Source organism: Sceloporus undulatus, chromosome 1 (genome assembly GCF_019175285.1).
Source record: "Sceloporus undulatus isolate JIND9_A2432 ecotype Alabama chromosome 1, SceUnd_v1.1, whole genome shotgun sequence".
In the NCBI taxonomy this organism is placed as follows: domain Eukaryota; kingdom Metazoa; phylum Chordata; class Lepidosauria; order Squamata; family Phrynosomatidae; genus Sceloporus; species Sceloporus undulatus.
This window is the reverse complement of record NC_056522.1, coordinates 381,968,704-381,982,208: the sequence shown is the minus strand read 5'-3', so window position 1 is coordinate 381,982,208 and position 13,505 is coordinate 381,968,704. Positions and strand designations below refer to the sequence as shown.

The 13,505-nt window shown below is 46.4% G+C and overlaps 2 protein-coding genes across 2 annotated transcripts in view; both read left to right on the top strand.

The window, feature by feature from the left end:
• Positions 1-13,505, top strand: part of LOC121927315 (cytochrome P450 2C15-like) — a 46,167-nt gene that overhangs the window by 18,392 nt on the left and 14,270 nt on the right. The window lies entirely within an intron of this gene.
• Positions 2,207-5,205, top strand: LOC121918824 (cytochrome P450 2C19-like). Its single transcript, XM_042444807.1, has 3 exons — positions 2,207-2,489; positions 4,820-4,982; positions 5,171-5,205. The coding sequence occupies exons 1-3, from the start codon at positions 2,292-2,294 to the stop codon at positions 5,188-5,190; spliced, it is 381 nt and encodes a 126-aa protein (XP_042300741.1). The 5' UTR covers positions 2,207-2,291; the 3' UTR covers positions 5,191-5,205.

Below are 13,505 nucleotides of genomic sequence, written 5' to 3'. Positions count from 1 at the left end.
GGGTTGGTCTAGAACTGTTCTAGATTTAAACCGAATCCTAATGGGCACGCTGCCTATTGAAATCGATTCAGAACGCGGTGTATCCCCTAGTGGGAACAAGCTCTAAAACCATTTCTGTCAATATCCACTATCAATATCCATCTCTGTCAATATCTGCTGGCCATTTGCCTCTTCCACTCTTTTCCCAGGCTTAATTTTTACATCATTAATATTTCCCTCTCAATACACCCGCATGTTATCACAGCGCCATAGCATCATATCCTCATATTATCATGACAGAACCATGCACTTGGTTCTGACACCTTGTTTGATTTGCTGAAAGTATTTTATTGTCTTTCTTTGGAACTAAGGCAAGGAGGCCCTGTCACCTCCCTTGTTCCCAACCAGCGATGTAATCCAAGTCTTTCTGTCCAAGTCTCAAGTCAGTCCTCATGTCTCCACCTTCAAGTCTCAAGTCAAGTCTCAAGTCATTGGAAGATACTTCCAAGTTGAGTCTCAAGTCTGGGAACCAAATTTTAACAGGAAAACAAAAGGAGGCAGGGTGCATTTCTCAAAGGGAACAGCAAATGCATTTGGGAATGGTCTTGAGGTGAGGGTTACATGGCAGCTATTCCCTGTGGCATGTTATATGAGCCTTCTAAAGCTTTTTAAAAGCTTTAGGGAACCCTTCCACATCAAGCCCTTTGCCTAAAGCATTTGCTGTTCCCTGTCCTCTGGGATGGGTTTTGTCAGCTGCTCAAAATGAATGACAACAGCAACTCAGTTGCTAAAAATATACAATCCCCAAGTATCATAGAATCATAGAATCATAGAGTTGGAAAAGACCACAAGGGCCATCTGGTTCAACCCCCTTCTGCCATGCAGGAACTCTCAATCAAAGCATCCCCATTGACAGGTGGCCATCCAGCCTCTGTTTAAAGACCTCCAAAGAAGGAGACTCCACCATTCTCCATTGAGGGACTTTATTCCACTGTCAAATAGCTCTTACTGTCAGGAGGTTCCTCCTAATGTTGAAGTGGAATCTCTCTTCCTGGAGCTTGCATCCATTGCTCAATTGGGTCCTATTCTCTGGAGCAGCAGAAAACAAGCTGGCTCCATTCTCAACATGACACCCTTCAAATATTTAAACAGGGCTCTCATATCACCTCTTAACCTTCTCTTGTCCAGGATAAACATCCCCAGATCCCTAAGGCGTTCCTCAAACGGCTTCATGGTTTCCAGACCCTTCACCATTTTAGTCACTCTCCTTTGGAAGCACTCCAGTTTCTCCACATCCTTTTTGAACTTTGATGCCCAGAAGGTGAGGCCTGACTAAGGCAGAATAGAGTAGGAGTATTCCTTTGCTTGATCTAGAGACTATACTTCTATTGATGCAGCCTAGAATTGCATTGGCCTTTTTAGCTGCCGCATCACACTGTAGACTCATGTTCAGCTTGTGGTCTACTAAGACTCCAAGATCCCTTTCACACGTAGAAGTCTCCTTCAGCCAGGTGATCCATTTGCTTTCTTCCAATTGGTCTCTGTATGCTCTCAGGAGCTTGAAGGGCCAGGCGTACCACCTGGAGGCACATCCAACTCCAGGCTTGGCAGGAAGAGTGTCTGCTGCATCTCTCCTCTTCTGAAGGGCTCTCCTTTGCAGCTTCACCTCCCACTATCTCCCTTGTTTTCCAAGTGACCTCTTCTGGCATTTGCAAAGAGCGACCTCTACTTCCTCGTTTCTTCTCTCTTCTTCGGGTGAGAGAAGATGGTCTGGTAGTCAGGACCTTGACATCTGTCTTGCCTGCTGGCTTGATGGTCTGCACACAGCCATTCGGTCACGTCCCTTGCACTTGCACGTCCCTCGTCCTGGCCAGAGCAGCAAATCCTTGGGAGAAGATGACCACAAGTAAAGTCTGTGCATGCCAACAATGGGACTTTCGCCTTTCTCCTGCTTCGCAATCCTCTGAACCTGACTGAACTCACCAGCTCTTTTAGAGACTGGCTGGTCCTATGAAAGCCAAACAGCCAAAAGAAAAGACAACAAAAACAAAGACAACCCTTCTTTTTTTCTTTTTTTGCACTTGCAAATCACAGCCTAAACTCATTAATCAGTAATAAAACAAGAGAACACCAGGTTCAGAAAGGTGGATTTCCAGAGGAGAACGGACGCACTCTGGCCTACTGGATGGCTAACCTAATTGATTTGGTTCCAAATGCCCATTGGTTAACCTTTACCCACCCCTGGGATTTGCAGTGCATAAAGTCCCGCTCTCCTTCCCCATCCTTGGATCAGGGGCCCTTCTTGCTTCTTAATGGTGGCTGCTGGGATGGAGCCTCTGGGGACGGCCACCATTTTCCTGATCGTCTGTCTCTCCTGCCTTGTTCTTTCCTCCATTTGGAAGAGCGGGATTTGGAGGAAAGGGAAGCTGCCCCCGGGACCTTTTCCTTTGCCCATCATTGGGAATGCTCTGCAGCTGAAGGCCCACCATTTCCCCCAGGCTCTGCAAAAGGTAAGTGGACAGACTAAACAGGCTATTTCCCCAGAGGGCCATTGCTGCATGTCAGCTAATCTGGGTTCTGCATGGGACACTTCCTCAGATTTTTGGCCACTGTGTGTCCGATTCGTGATGGTGTTTAACATCAACAGAGTCAACAATCACACTCCCCTGAAACATTCATCAGCATTGGAATCTCAGGACAGATATACTAGGCTTCTCATATCTTAAAGACTATTTCAGCTATGACGTCTGCCCAGTGCTGAGCTCCTAGCCGGCGTGTGCTTCACTCTCCTGACCAGAGGGAAATCATGTTCAGTCCAGATCAAGGGAAGTCATATTGGCACTCTATTCTGTTTTGGTCAGGCCTCACCTGGAATATCCCTGTGTCCAGTTCTTGGCCCCGCAATTCAAAAGGGACGTTGAGAAACTGGAGCCATATGTCCAAATGAGGGCCACCAAAATGGTGAAGTGTCTGGAAATAATGCCTTATGAGGAATGACTTAGGGAGCTGCGGATATTTAGCTGGAGAAGAGAAGGTAAAGAGGTGATATGGGAGCCCTGTTTAAACATTTGAAGGGATGTCATATTGAGGAGGGAGCAAGCTTGTTTTCTGCTGCTCCGGAGACTAGGACCCTGAATGCAAGCTCCAGGAAAAGAGACTCCATCTCAACATTAGGAGGAACGTCCTGAGAGTAAGGGCTGTTTGACAGTGGAACACACTCCTTCCTCGGAGATTATAGTGGAGTTTCCTTCTTTGGAGGTCTTTAAGCAGAGGCTGGATAGCCATCTGCTGGGGGTGCTTTGATTAAGAGTTCCTGCATGGCGGAATGGGGTTGGACTGGACGGCCCTTGGGGTCTCTTCCAACCCTATGATTCTGTGCTTCTATGATTCTATGAAAGTGCCAGGAAGCTGCAAAGTGGGAAAGAGACCCCTTCCTCAAGGAGCTTCAGCACTAGGCAGACAACAGAGGAGGGGGAGGGACAGTGGGGAGTAGGGGGAGAATACATAAGTATTTCCACATTGCATCCTTTGGCTTACTTATGGGATGTGGTCCCAGGAGCATGTGGGCTCTTCCAAAAGCTACATGGAAAAGATGGGGGAGAGGGCAAGGAGAGGCCAGTTTTGTAGTTGCCAATAAGCCACTGCTGGAACTAGAGCTCACCAGATCACAGAATTGCCCCTTGAGGGTGAGATCAGTTGCCTGAGGTCCTCTCTGGAGTTGCATTGTGTTACACACTGATTGCATTACCCAACCCTTGTGCTGAATGGCAAAGTAATGCAGGTGTACAATCCAATCAGCAACCCAATATGCATTGTCTTCACCCACAACCCCATCTGTGATGGCACCACATGTGCAACTCATCTTTTGCAACTAATCTTCAGCATCAGATTAAAAAAAGTCCAATTGCAGGCAAACATGCGCAAGTGTCAGACACAGGGAGCATTCTGGAAATTGCTGCCCTGTTTATTTTAATAGCAATTTCTACCAGATTTGTGTGGGTTGTGTTTCTGTGTATTTCCACGGGTAGATCTGTGTCCTCCACTGTCTTTCCCACCTTGTGTAAGAAAGAATATTTGCTCAATAAGGGGATTTTGATTAGCTCAATTTACTCAAAGAATGGGCTTCTTACAAAGAACAAAGAAATGGAAGGACTTTATATACATTTTTGCCCTGTCTTCAGCGGAGGATGCTTTCCTACTTCAAAGTAATACCGAATTTACACATTGCTTGATCTATACTCAGCCTCTTTGATAGGAAAGAGCTCCCAATGCCGGAATAGCTGTGTTCTGCATAGCCTCTTAGGGTCATAAATCTGCCCAAAAGTGTGAGAGGAGCCTTCCTGCTGGTGACTCCTATCTGTGGCTTCTCTGCGTACATGGGGTGCATGCTTTGCACTTATGGAGGATGGTTTCCCATCATGCCTTTCCGTATATAACGTTCACACTATGAACGTTAAGGTTCTCTTAAAGGCTTTCTATATGCAAGCAATGCAAGGATGGGGGCATCCAGTTACCTCCACTAATGCACTTTATATTTGGGAATTTTAGGGGTGTTTTTTGTAATAACTCAACCTCAGTAATAAATTATTATTATTATTATTATTATTATTATTATTATTATTATTATTTATAGGCCGTACTAGGAATCTGGGCGGGTTACAACAGTAAAAATGCATTACAATAAAATACTGAATGATCCCTTCCCAATCCCCTCTCCAATATTAAAAGTAGAATTAAACAATCAGGTAACACTTGTGAGTAATGCATTTCCTTGTTCGTGTTTGGAAATCTTCTACCTATGGGCACTGCAAGATCTGCCTCTTTCTTTGCCTTCCTCCAGCTCAGTGAGAAGTATGGCCCCGTGTTCACACTGCATTTCGGAGCGGAGCGTGTTGTGGTCCTGCATGGCTACGAGGCCATCAAAGAAGCCCTGATCGACCGGGCCGAGGAGTTTGTCGCCCGGGGGAAAAGGCCCTTTGGTGACAAGATCAGACGAGGGAACGGTAAGAGGCAGCAGAGGTCACACCTTCTGGACAAAGTGGGGTTGTGGATGATGGAGAGGACAATAGCAGAGATAAAAGAGTTGGGACTACATTGGCTAGAACAGAATGACACTCATGGGCATGTACTACTAGTATCTATACTAAGAATGTGAAAACATTACAATTGTGATTTCTTTGCATTTATCCAGGGTTTACCATAGAAGCCTAGAATCCTAGGGTTGGAAGATACCCCAAGAAGGGCCATCCAGTCCAACCCTCTTCTGCCATGCAGGAACTCTCCATCAAAGCATCCCCATTGACAGATGGCCATCCAGCCTCTGCTTAAAGACCTCCAAGGAAGGAGACTCCACCACAATCTCTGAGGAAGGAGTGTGCTCCACTGTCGAACAGCCCTTACTCTCAGGAAGGTCCTCCTAATGTTGAGGTGGAATCTCTTTTCCTGGAGCTTGCATCCATTGCTCTGGGTCCTAGTCTCTGGAGTAGCAGGAAAAAAGCTTGCTCCCTCCTCAATATGGCATCCCTTCAAATATTTAAACAGGGCATTCATATCACCTCTTCTCCATATCTTCTCCAGGCTAAACATCCTCAGCTCCCTCAGTCGTTCCTAATAAGGCATGTTTCCAAGCCCTTCACCGTTTTGGTGGCCCTCCTTTCTCAACATCCTTTTTGAATTGTTTTGCCCAGAACTGGACCCAGTATTATTCCAGGTGGGGCCTCACCAGAGCAGAATAGAGTGGTACTATTACTTCCCTTGATCTAGAGCAGGGGTAGGCAACCTGTGGCCCGCGGGCCAGATGCGGCCTGGCAAGGCCTTGGTCCTGCCACTGATTGCCGCCGAGGCCTTTGGCCTATCAGGAGGAGGCGGGTAAGGGGGCAAGTGGCGGGCAAGCGGGGGCAAAGGGGGCAATTGTCTATAGAAGCCTCAGAAACATGCATTTATATTAACATTTTTTTAAAAAATCAGCAAATTTATTCGTGTGTACTCCATTTTTTAAAAAAAAATGTCCTCCATTTGAAAATTTTGTCCTACATTTGGCCCAGTTTATTTATTGATATAATTTTTTAAAATTATTTAATTATTTATTTTTTGGCTTCGGCCCCCCAGTTGTCTGAGGGACAGCAACCCGGTCCCCGGCTCAAAAATGTTGCCTACCCCTGATCTAGACACTACACTTCTGTTGATGCAGCCTAGAAACACATTGGCTAAACTATTCAAAGAGGATGTTGAGAAACTGGAGTCATGTGTCCAAAGGAAGGTAACTAAAATGGTGAAGTGCCTGGAAACCTTGCCCTATGAAGAACAATTTAGGGAGCTGGGGATGTGTAGCCTGGAGAAGAGATGGTTAAGAGATAATATGATAGCTCTGTTTAAGTATTTGAAAGAAAGTGATGTTGAGAATCCAGTTCTGAGAACCACAATTCATGAAGGATTATTATCAGTTACTATCAATCGAAGAGTTAAAGTGTTTTTTTGAACATAAGAGAAATGTCCGCATTGAGAGATTCAGTAAAGCAATAATGCTTAACTGTGGTTTACAGCAGCACTGAAGGGAATCCCGCCCAAACTGGCGCAACTGGCATGCCCCCCCCCCCAATAGTGAGTACTGTCAGTTTTCAAGGGATGTTGCCATCTATCGGATTGAAAGAAGGTAAGCATCATACTTAATTGCCTTCGCAACTCCATGTTCGCAATCCCAAGACTAAGTTATTCGGTGCCCAGAGAGTAGCCCCCACACCCTCCCGTTTTGAACAGAAACGCAAGATTTTTGTGAGTTGTTTCGGCTAGGTGGCCATGTTCTAGTAGGTGTTTTTTTTCCTGATGTTTGCGCCACTCTGTGGCTGGCATCTCGGAGAATGGGCTGGCATGAAATATAGAATCTAGAGTGGAAGAACCCAAGGGCCATCCAGTCCAACCCCTCTCCATGCAGGAATCCAAATCAAGCATCCCTGACAATGGCCTCTCCCTGCTTAAGACCCCAAGGAAGGAGACTCCACTACACCCGAGGAAAAGTGTGTTCACGGTGGAACAGCCCTTATCCGAGTTCCTCCTAATTTGAGCTGGAATCTCTTTTCCTGCACGTCATCCTTGTCTGGTCATTCTCGGAGCAGCAGAAAACAAGCTTGCTCCCTCCTCAATATGACATCCTTTCAATAGTAAAACAGGCTATCATATCACCTAACCTCTCTTCCCAACTAAACATCCCAGCTCCGTACTCCTTCTCATAGGGCTTCATGTTTCCCGCCCTTCACCATTTAGTTTCCTTCCTTGGAAACGCTCCATCTAATGTCCTTTTTGAATTGTTTTGCCAGAACTGGACACAATTCCCAGCTGGGGCCGACCAAGCAAAATGAGTGGGACCCTGGTTGGAGGAGATTTCCATGTTATCTAGATTATTGTGTGGTTGAATGCAAGGCCTCCAGGGGGAGGATAGCAAAGGATTGTGTCTGTTTAATTAGAGATCTTTTTCTGGGAAACTCCCTGACCCTCAGTGGTTTTCTTTGCATTTCTGAGTCCGGGTTTGCTGTTTTCCAGACTGGTACCAACTTGGCCCACTTTAGGTTTCTCCTTGAAGGGCCCAGGTTTTAGTGGGTTTTCAGTGCTTCCCTGGGCATCCTGACATGGAGTGTTGGCATGGTTCGGACCTTCAGTGTTTTCAAACAGCTTTTTATGCCCAGGAGGCTTACAGTTTTTCTACTAAGCTCATTTTTCTGGTTGGCCCAGTCCTGCAGTGTCCTCCGTTCCTTGATGAGAGTTCGCCCGCATTGCTGTTCCCCCTCTTCATGCTAGCATCTCTGAAGAGCCCCACAGATGATGGGAAAACATCAGGAACAACTCGTCTAGAACATGCCAAGAGCCCGAAATACCCAAAACACAAATGGATGCCAGCCATGAAGCCTTTGACTTCACTAGAATGCAAGCCTTGCAGCTCAGCTTGTCTGGATCCTGCTAGAAAACTTTGAAGCCATTCTTTTCCCCCTCACCAAAGGATCATAGAATCATAGAAGCATAGAATCGTAGAGTTGGAAGAACAAACAAGGCCCTGATCCAGTCCAACCCCCTTCTGCCATGCAGGAAATCCAAATAAAGCATCCCTGACAGATGGCCATCCAGCCTCTGTTTAAAAGACCTCCAAGGAAGGAGACTCTATCACCCATCCGAGGAAGGAGTGATTCCACTGTCGAACAGCCCGTACTCGCAGGAGTCCTCTAATGTTAGTGAATCTCTTTTTCCATGGAGCTGTGCATCCATTGTTCCGGTCCCTGTTCTCTGGAGCAGCAGAAAACAAGCTTGCTCCCCTCTTCAATATGACATCCCTTCAAATATTTAAACAGGGCTATCAATCACCTCTTAATCTTCTTTTTCTCCAGGCTAAAACAGCCCCAGCCCCTAAGATCGTCCTCATAGGGCTTCATGGTTTCCAGACCCTTCCATTTTTGTCGCCGCCTTTGGCACATGGCTCCAGTTTATCTCAATGCCTTTTTTGAATTGGGGTGCCCAGAACTGGAACACAATAATTCTAGGTGGGGCCTGACACAAGCAGAATACAGTGGCACTATTACCCGCTAGACACTATACTTCTATTGATGCGCTAAAAAGCATTGGCCTTTTAGTGCCCCGCACACACTGTCCTCATGTCAACTGTGGTCACGGGACCCCAGATCCCTTTCCACAGTATTCCGACCAGTGTCCCACCCATAATCCTAATCTGTGCATTTACTTTTTTCCGCCCTAAGTGCATACCTACATTTCCGTGTTGAATTTCATTTTGTTTATTGGCCCAACTTTCTCTATGAGTCATTTTGAATCTGACCTGCCTCCTGGGGTATAGTATCCCCTAATTTGGTGTCATCTGCAAATTTGATAAGTCTGCTCCCAATTCGTCCATCCAGGGTGATAAGAGTGAAAGCTGGGCCCAGGACAGAGCCCCAATGACACCCACTGGTCCTTCCCCGGATGAAAAGGAGCCATTGAGCCCCTTGGGTTCACGTCAACCAATACAATCCATTAACGTTTTTGCTCCTACCCACATTTACCAGCTTGTTTGCAAGTATGTCGGAAACCTTGTCAACACTTAGTGAAATCAAGATCTACATCCACAGCATTCCCTTCACTACAGTGGCATTTTATCAAAAGAGATAGGTTTGTCGGCATGACTCTTTCTCTGAACCCAGTTGACTTTTTGTGAGAGGCATTGCCTCTAGAGTCAAGACCTCTGTTTATGACGCTCCAGAATCTTCCTAGACTGTCCAGACTAACTGGACACAATTTGTTGGGACCTCTTTTTTTTTCCCCTTTTTGAAGATGGGGACAACGTTTGCCCTCCTCCAGTCCGGCTGGGATTCCCTGTTCTCCAGGAGTGCAAACTATTATGCCAATGGCTCCGATATACATTTGCCAGTTTCTTTTAAACCCTTGGATGGAGTTCATCTGTCCCGGAGACTAATTCTTTAGATAACAGGTTTTCCTCTACTATCTCTTTACATATCTGTCGCTCTGTGCCCATTATCCTCAGGTTGAGCCCTTTTCCTTTTCTGAGAAGATGAGGCAAAGAAGTCCTGAGTAATTCTGCCTTTTCCCTGTCTTCGTTCGCATTTGCCCATCTCCCACGAGTGCCCTACCATTCCTTCTTCTTCCTTTTGCGGGGACATATCCAAAAAGCCCTTTTTGTTGTCTCTAACCTCTCTAGCAGACTGAGTTCATCTGGCTTTAGCTTTTCTGACTTTACCCTACAAAATGCCTGCCTATTTCTTTGAATCCTTTTTGTGATTTCCCCCTCTTTTCCATTTCTTATACATCTTCCGTTTCAAACTCCTCGGTTGAACGTTCCTAGTCATCCATCCGGTTCTTGAGACCGTCTCCCTTTTTCTTTCTCACTGGAAACTGTTTAAATTGGCCTTCAGTATCTCCCTTTTGAGAAAGTCCCATCCGCCTGAACTCCTTTATCTTTTGTATTCGACCATGGAATCCCCTCAATCTTCTCTAAGTTTACTGAAATCCGCTCTCCTAAAGTCCTAGGATGCGTTCGACTCTGCCGGCTTCCCCTTTCACTGTATACAAACCAGGAACATGGTCCTTCCACCTAAGATCCCACACCACTTGCACCCATTAACCAAGTCATCTTGTTGTAGGACAATCTAAAATAGCTGACCCCTGTTGCCTCTTCCACCTTTGGCCATAAATAGTCTTCCGGCAAGTGAGGAATTTGTAGGCTTGAGGATTTTGCTGAGTTTGACCGTCAACAATATAGGATAGTGAAGTCGCCCATCACTACTACATCTCCTTTTCTGACTGTGGTGGTCATCTTCTAGAAGGCATCATCCAATTCCTCGTCTGACTTGGGGGTCTGTAGTAGACTCCCACCGTAACATCCTTGTTGTTTCCCTCCCCTTTGATTCTTATCCAGATGCTTCTCCCTGGCTTCCCATGATTATGTCCTGGATCTCTTCATGGTGTAAATATCTCTGACATATAGTGCTATTCCTCTCCTTTCCTGTTTGGCCTATTCTCTTAAAGAGGTTATACCCCCTATTCCACTTCAATCATGAGACCATCCACCAGGTTTCAGTGAGCCTATATATCCATATTTGCTTTGTGGTACTAGGAGTTCGAGTTCATCTTGTTTATTCCCAGCTCGTGCATTAGTGTAGAGACATCGAGACCATGGTTCCCTTTACTTGCTGCCTGTGCAAGTTTTTTTTGCCTCCCACTGTTGGGTCCTGCACTGTTTGCCTTGTTCCTCTATGTCAGTTGATATTTTCGCCATCCCTTTCGCCTTCCTTAATTTGTCCCCTTCCCCCGGAACTCAGTTTAAAGCTCTCCTGATCAAGTTCCTTGAGACTGTGGCAAAACATTTCTTCAACTGGGTGAGATCAACCCGTCTGTTGCAAGAAGTCCCTCCTCATGGAACCGCACCCATGATCGAAGAATCCAAACCCTTCCGGCGGCACCTTCTGCGAAGCCAGTTGTTCACATCCGATATTTTCCTCTCCCTTCCTGACCATGCCCTTCAACTGGCAAGAGAGACGAGATGACAACCTGTACATCCATTCCTTCAGCTTCCTACCAGCGCCTCGTAATCCCTTTTGATGTTCTGAAGCTGTGTCGCAGTATATTAGTTCCCACGTGGACCAAAAGGAGGGTATGGTCAGTAGGCTGACCAGTCTTGTCAGCCCCTCTGTCACATCCCGGATCTTTGCACCGGAAGACAACCAACCTCTCGAGCCATCTTGTCAGGCCTACAAATCACTGCTTCTGTACCCCTAGCAAGGAGTCCCCCATACGACCACACGCCTCCTCCGGCTTAGCGGACTGTTCCTCGCGGTGGGACTCTCAGGCTCCCCTGCCTGTCCCTGAAGTCTGTCCATGCTGCTCTTCTTCATCCTCCTTGATAAGGGAAAGAGCTTCGAATCGATCCTAGCTGCAAGTCCCGAACTTCCCTTCTTGGCCTACTTCTCTGTGACTCCTCCAGCTGTCTGCCTCCCTGTTTGGCAAGACCTCTTCCACCTTAGCTTCTCCTCTGCTGGTACTCATCCAAGATGGTTAGTTCTATTGTGTCCAGGAAATCCTCTTGTTCCCTACTATGCTGAAGTGTAGCACTCTGGATCTTCATTCCAAGGAGTCCTCTTCATTCCAGGTAGAAACTCCAACTAAGCAAAGGTTAAATAAGGCAAGGGGGCAAAGCAACTCACAGAGACACACAGTGGCCAACACAACACACCCAGACACCCCTCACAAATACTTAGGAAGGGAGAATATCCAAAGGTCCTCTTGGTTTGAACCCTTCACATGGCCACCTCTCCATTGTGCTGCTTGCTGCTCTGATCTCCAGCCAACCAACTTACCTAGACTCCTCTTCACTCAGAGGCATGAAAATCCTTCTCTGTGTTAGGTCTGTAGTCCCTCAAGCTCAGCTACACCTGCTAGACCCTTAGATTGGTCAGAAGTAGGGTTTTAGCACCCTGCATCCCCCTCTCTTACACTTGACAAATGCCTTCCATTGAATTGATGTTTCGCTTCTGCTGCTATCTCTTTCTGTCTTTGAAATACAATTTGTTTTAGTTTTCCTCAAGCTGTTATAGAATATAGTACCATAGAATCCTAGAAGAGACCCCAAAGGGCCCTGATCCGTCCAACCCCATTCTGCCATGCAGGAACTTCAATCAAGCATCCCAAACAGATGGTCACCAGACTCGCTTAAAGACCTCCAAGGAAGGAGACTCCACCAAAATCTCCAAAGAGTGTCTTCCGCTGTTGAACAACTTTTACTTTCAGGACAGGAAGGTTCTCCTAATGTTTAGCAGGAATCTCTTTTCCTGCAGCTTGTATCCATTGCTCCATATTCTAGTCTCTGGAGCAGCAGAAAAAAGCTTGCTCCATCTTCAATAGACATCCCTTCAAATACTAAAGAAGGCTCTCATATCCCCTCTAACCTTCACTTCTCCAGGCTAAACATCCCCAGCTCCCTCAGTCTCTTCTCTTAGGGCTCATGGATTCCAGACTCTTCACCATCTTGGTTGTCCCCCTCTGGATACGCTCCAGCTTTTCTACACCATTTTGAATAGTTCTTTTGTTGACAGCTATTTGGTTAATTAAACAATCAAATTAGCCTGTAAGGTCTGTATAGAGTTAGTGTCTGGAGAAGTTTTTTCACCTGAAACCAAACTAAAAAAAAAGAAGAAGAAGAAAGAAAGAAAGAAAGAAGAAAGAAAGAAGACCCATTGCACAGCTATAACAGAGATGCAAGTCACCCAAGAACACCGGTTCAGCTTTGTTAATAAATAATCCATCCATTCATCACTTCAGATGTGCTTCGGGTTTATCCTGATCCAAATACACCAAAATACAGATCTAGTTGGTGAACAAGGTTACAGAATGACTGGAGAATGCCTGGAGAAGAGAAGGTTAAGAGGTGATATGAGGGCCCTGTTTAAATACTTGAAAGGATATCATACTGAGGAGGGAGCAAGCTTGTTTTCTGCTGCTCCAGAGACTAGGACACAATGGAGCAAATGGGTGGAAGCTCCAGGAAAAGAGATTCCAGCTCGACATTCGGAGGAACTTCCTGACAGTAAAAGATGTTTGACAGTGGAAGATGCTCCATTGAAGAGTGGTGGTCCTTGGAGGTCTTTAAGCATAGGCTGGATGGCCATCGTCAAGGTTGCTTTGATTGAGAGTTCCTGCATGGCAGAAAGGTTGGACTGGATCAGGGCCCTGCATTCTCTTCCAACTCTAGGATTCTAGGGCCCGTTACAAAGGGCATAAAGTACGGACTGGGTCAGTATTAGGATTGGAAAGGGGCATCACTTCTGGACACCCCTAACCCTAATAGGACTGAGTCCGTAAAAATGGTGGCGCCCGTTCCACATGGTGGTCGCCATGTTTTACGCCATTGGCGCCTCGCAGCGTCATATCTGCGCCGCAAAGAGAAGCGCCATTTTGGCACTTCTTTTTGTCGCGCGGAGGAGCTTTGCGGTTTGGATGCTGGGGTCTCCGCGGGCAAAAAGGCGCGGCAGACCGTCCCT

Excerpts from the sequence above, each read along its gene's own strand:
- LOC121918824 (XM_042444807.1), top strand. The coding sequence starts at position 2,292 with ATGGTGGCTGCTGGGATGGAGCCTCTGGGGACGGCCACCATTTTCCTG. Across the intron at positions 2,490-4,819 it reads TCCCCCAGGCTCTGCAAAAG|CTCAGTGAGAAGTATGGCCC; the intron begins GTAAGTGGACAG and ends GCCTTCCTCCAG. Across the intron at positions 4,983-5,170 it reads CAAGATCAGACGAGGGAACG|GGTTTACCATAGAAGCCTAG; the intron begins GTAAGAGGCAGC and ends GCATTTATCCAG.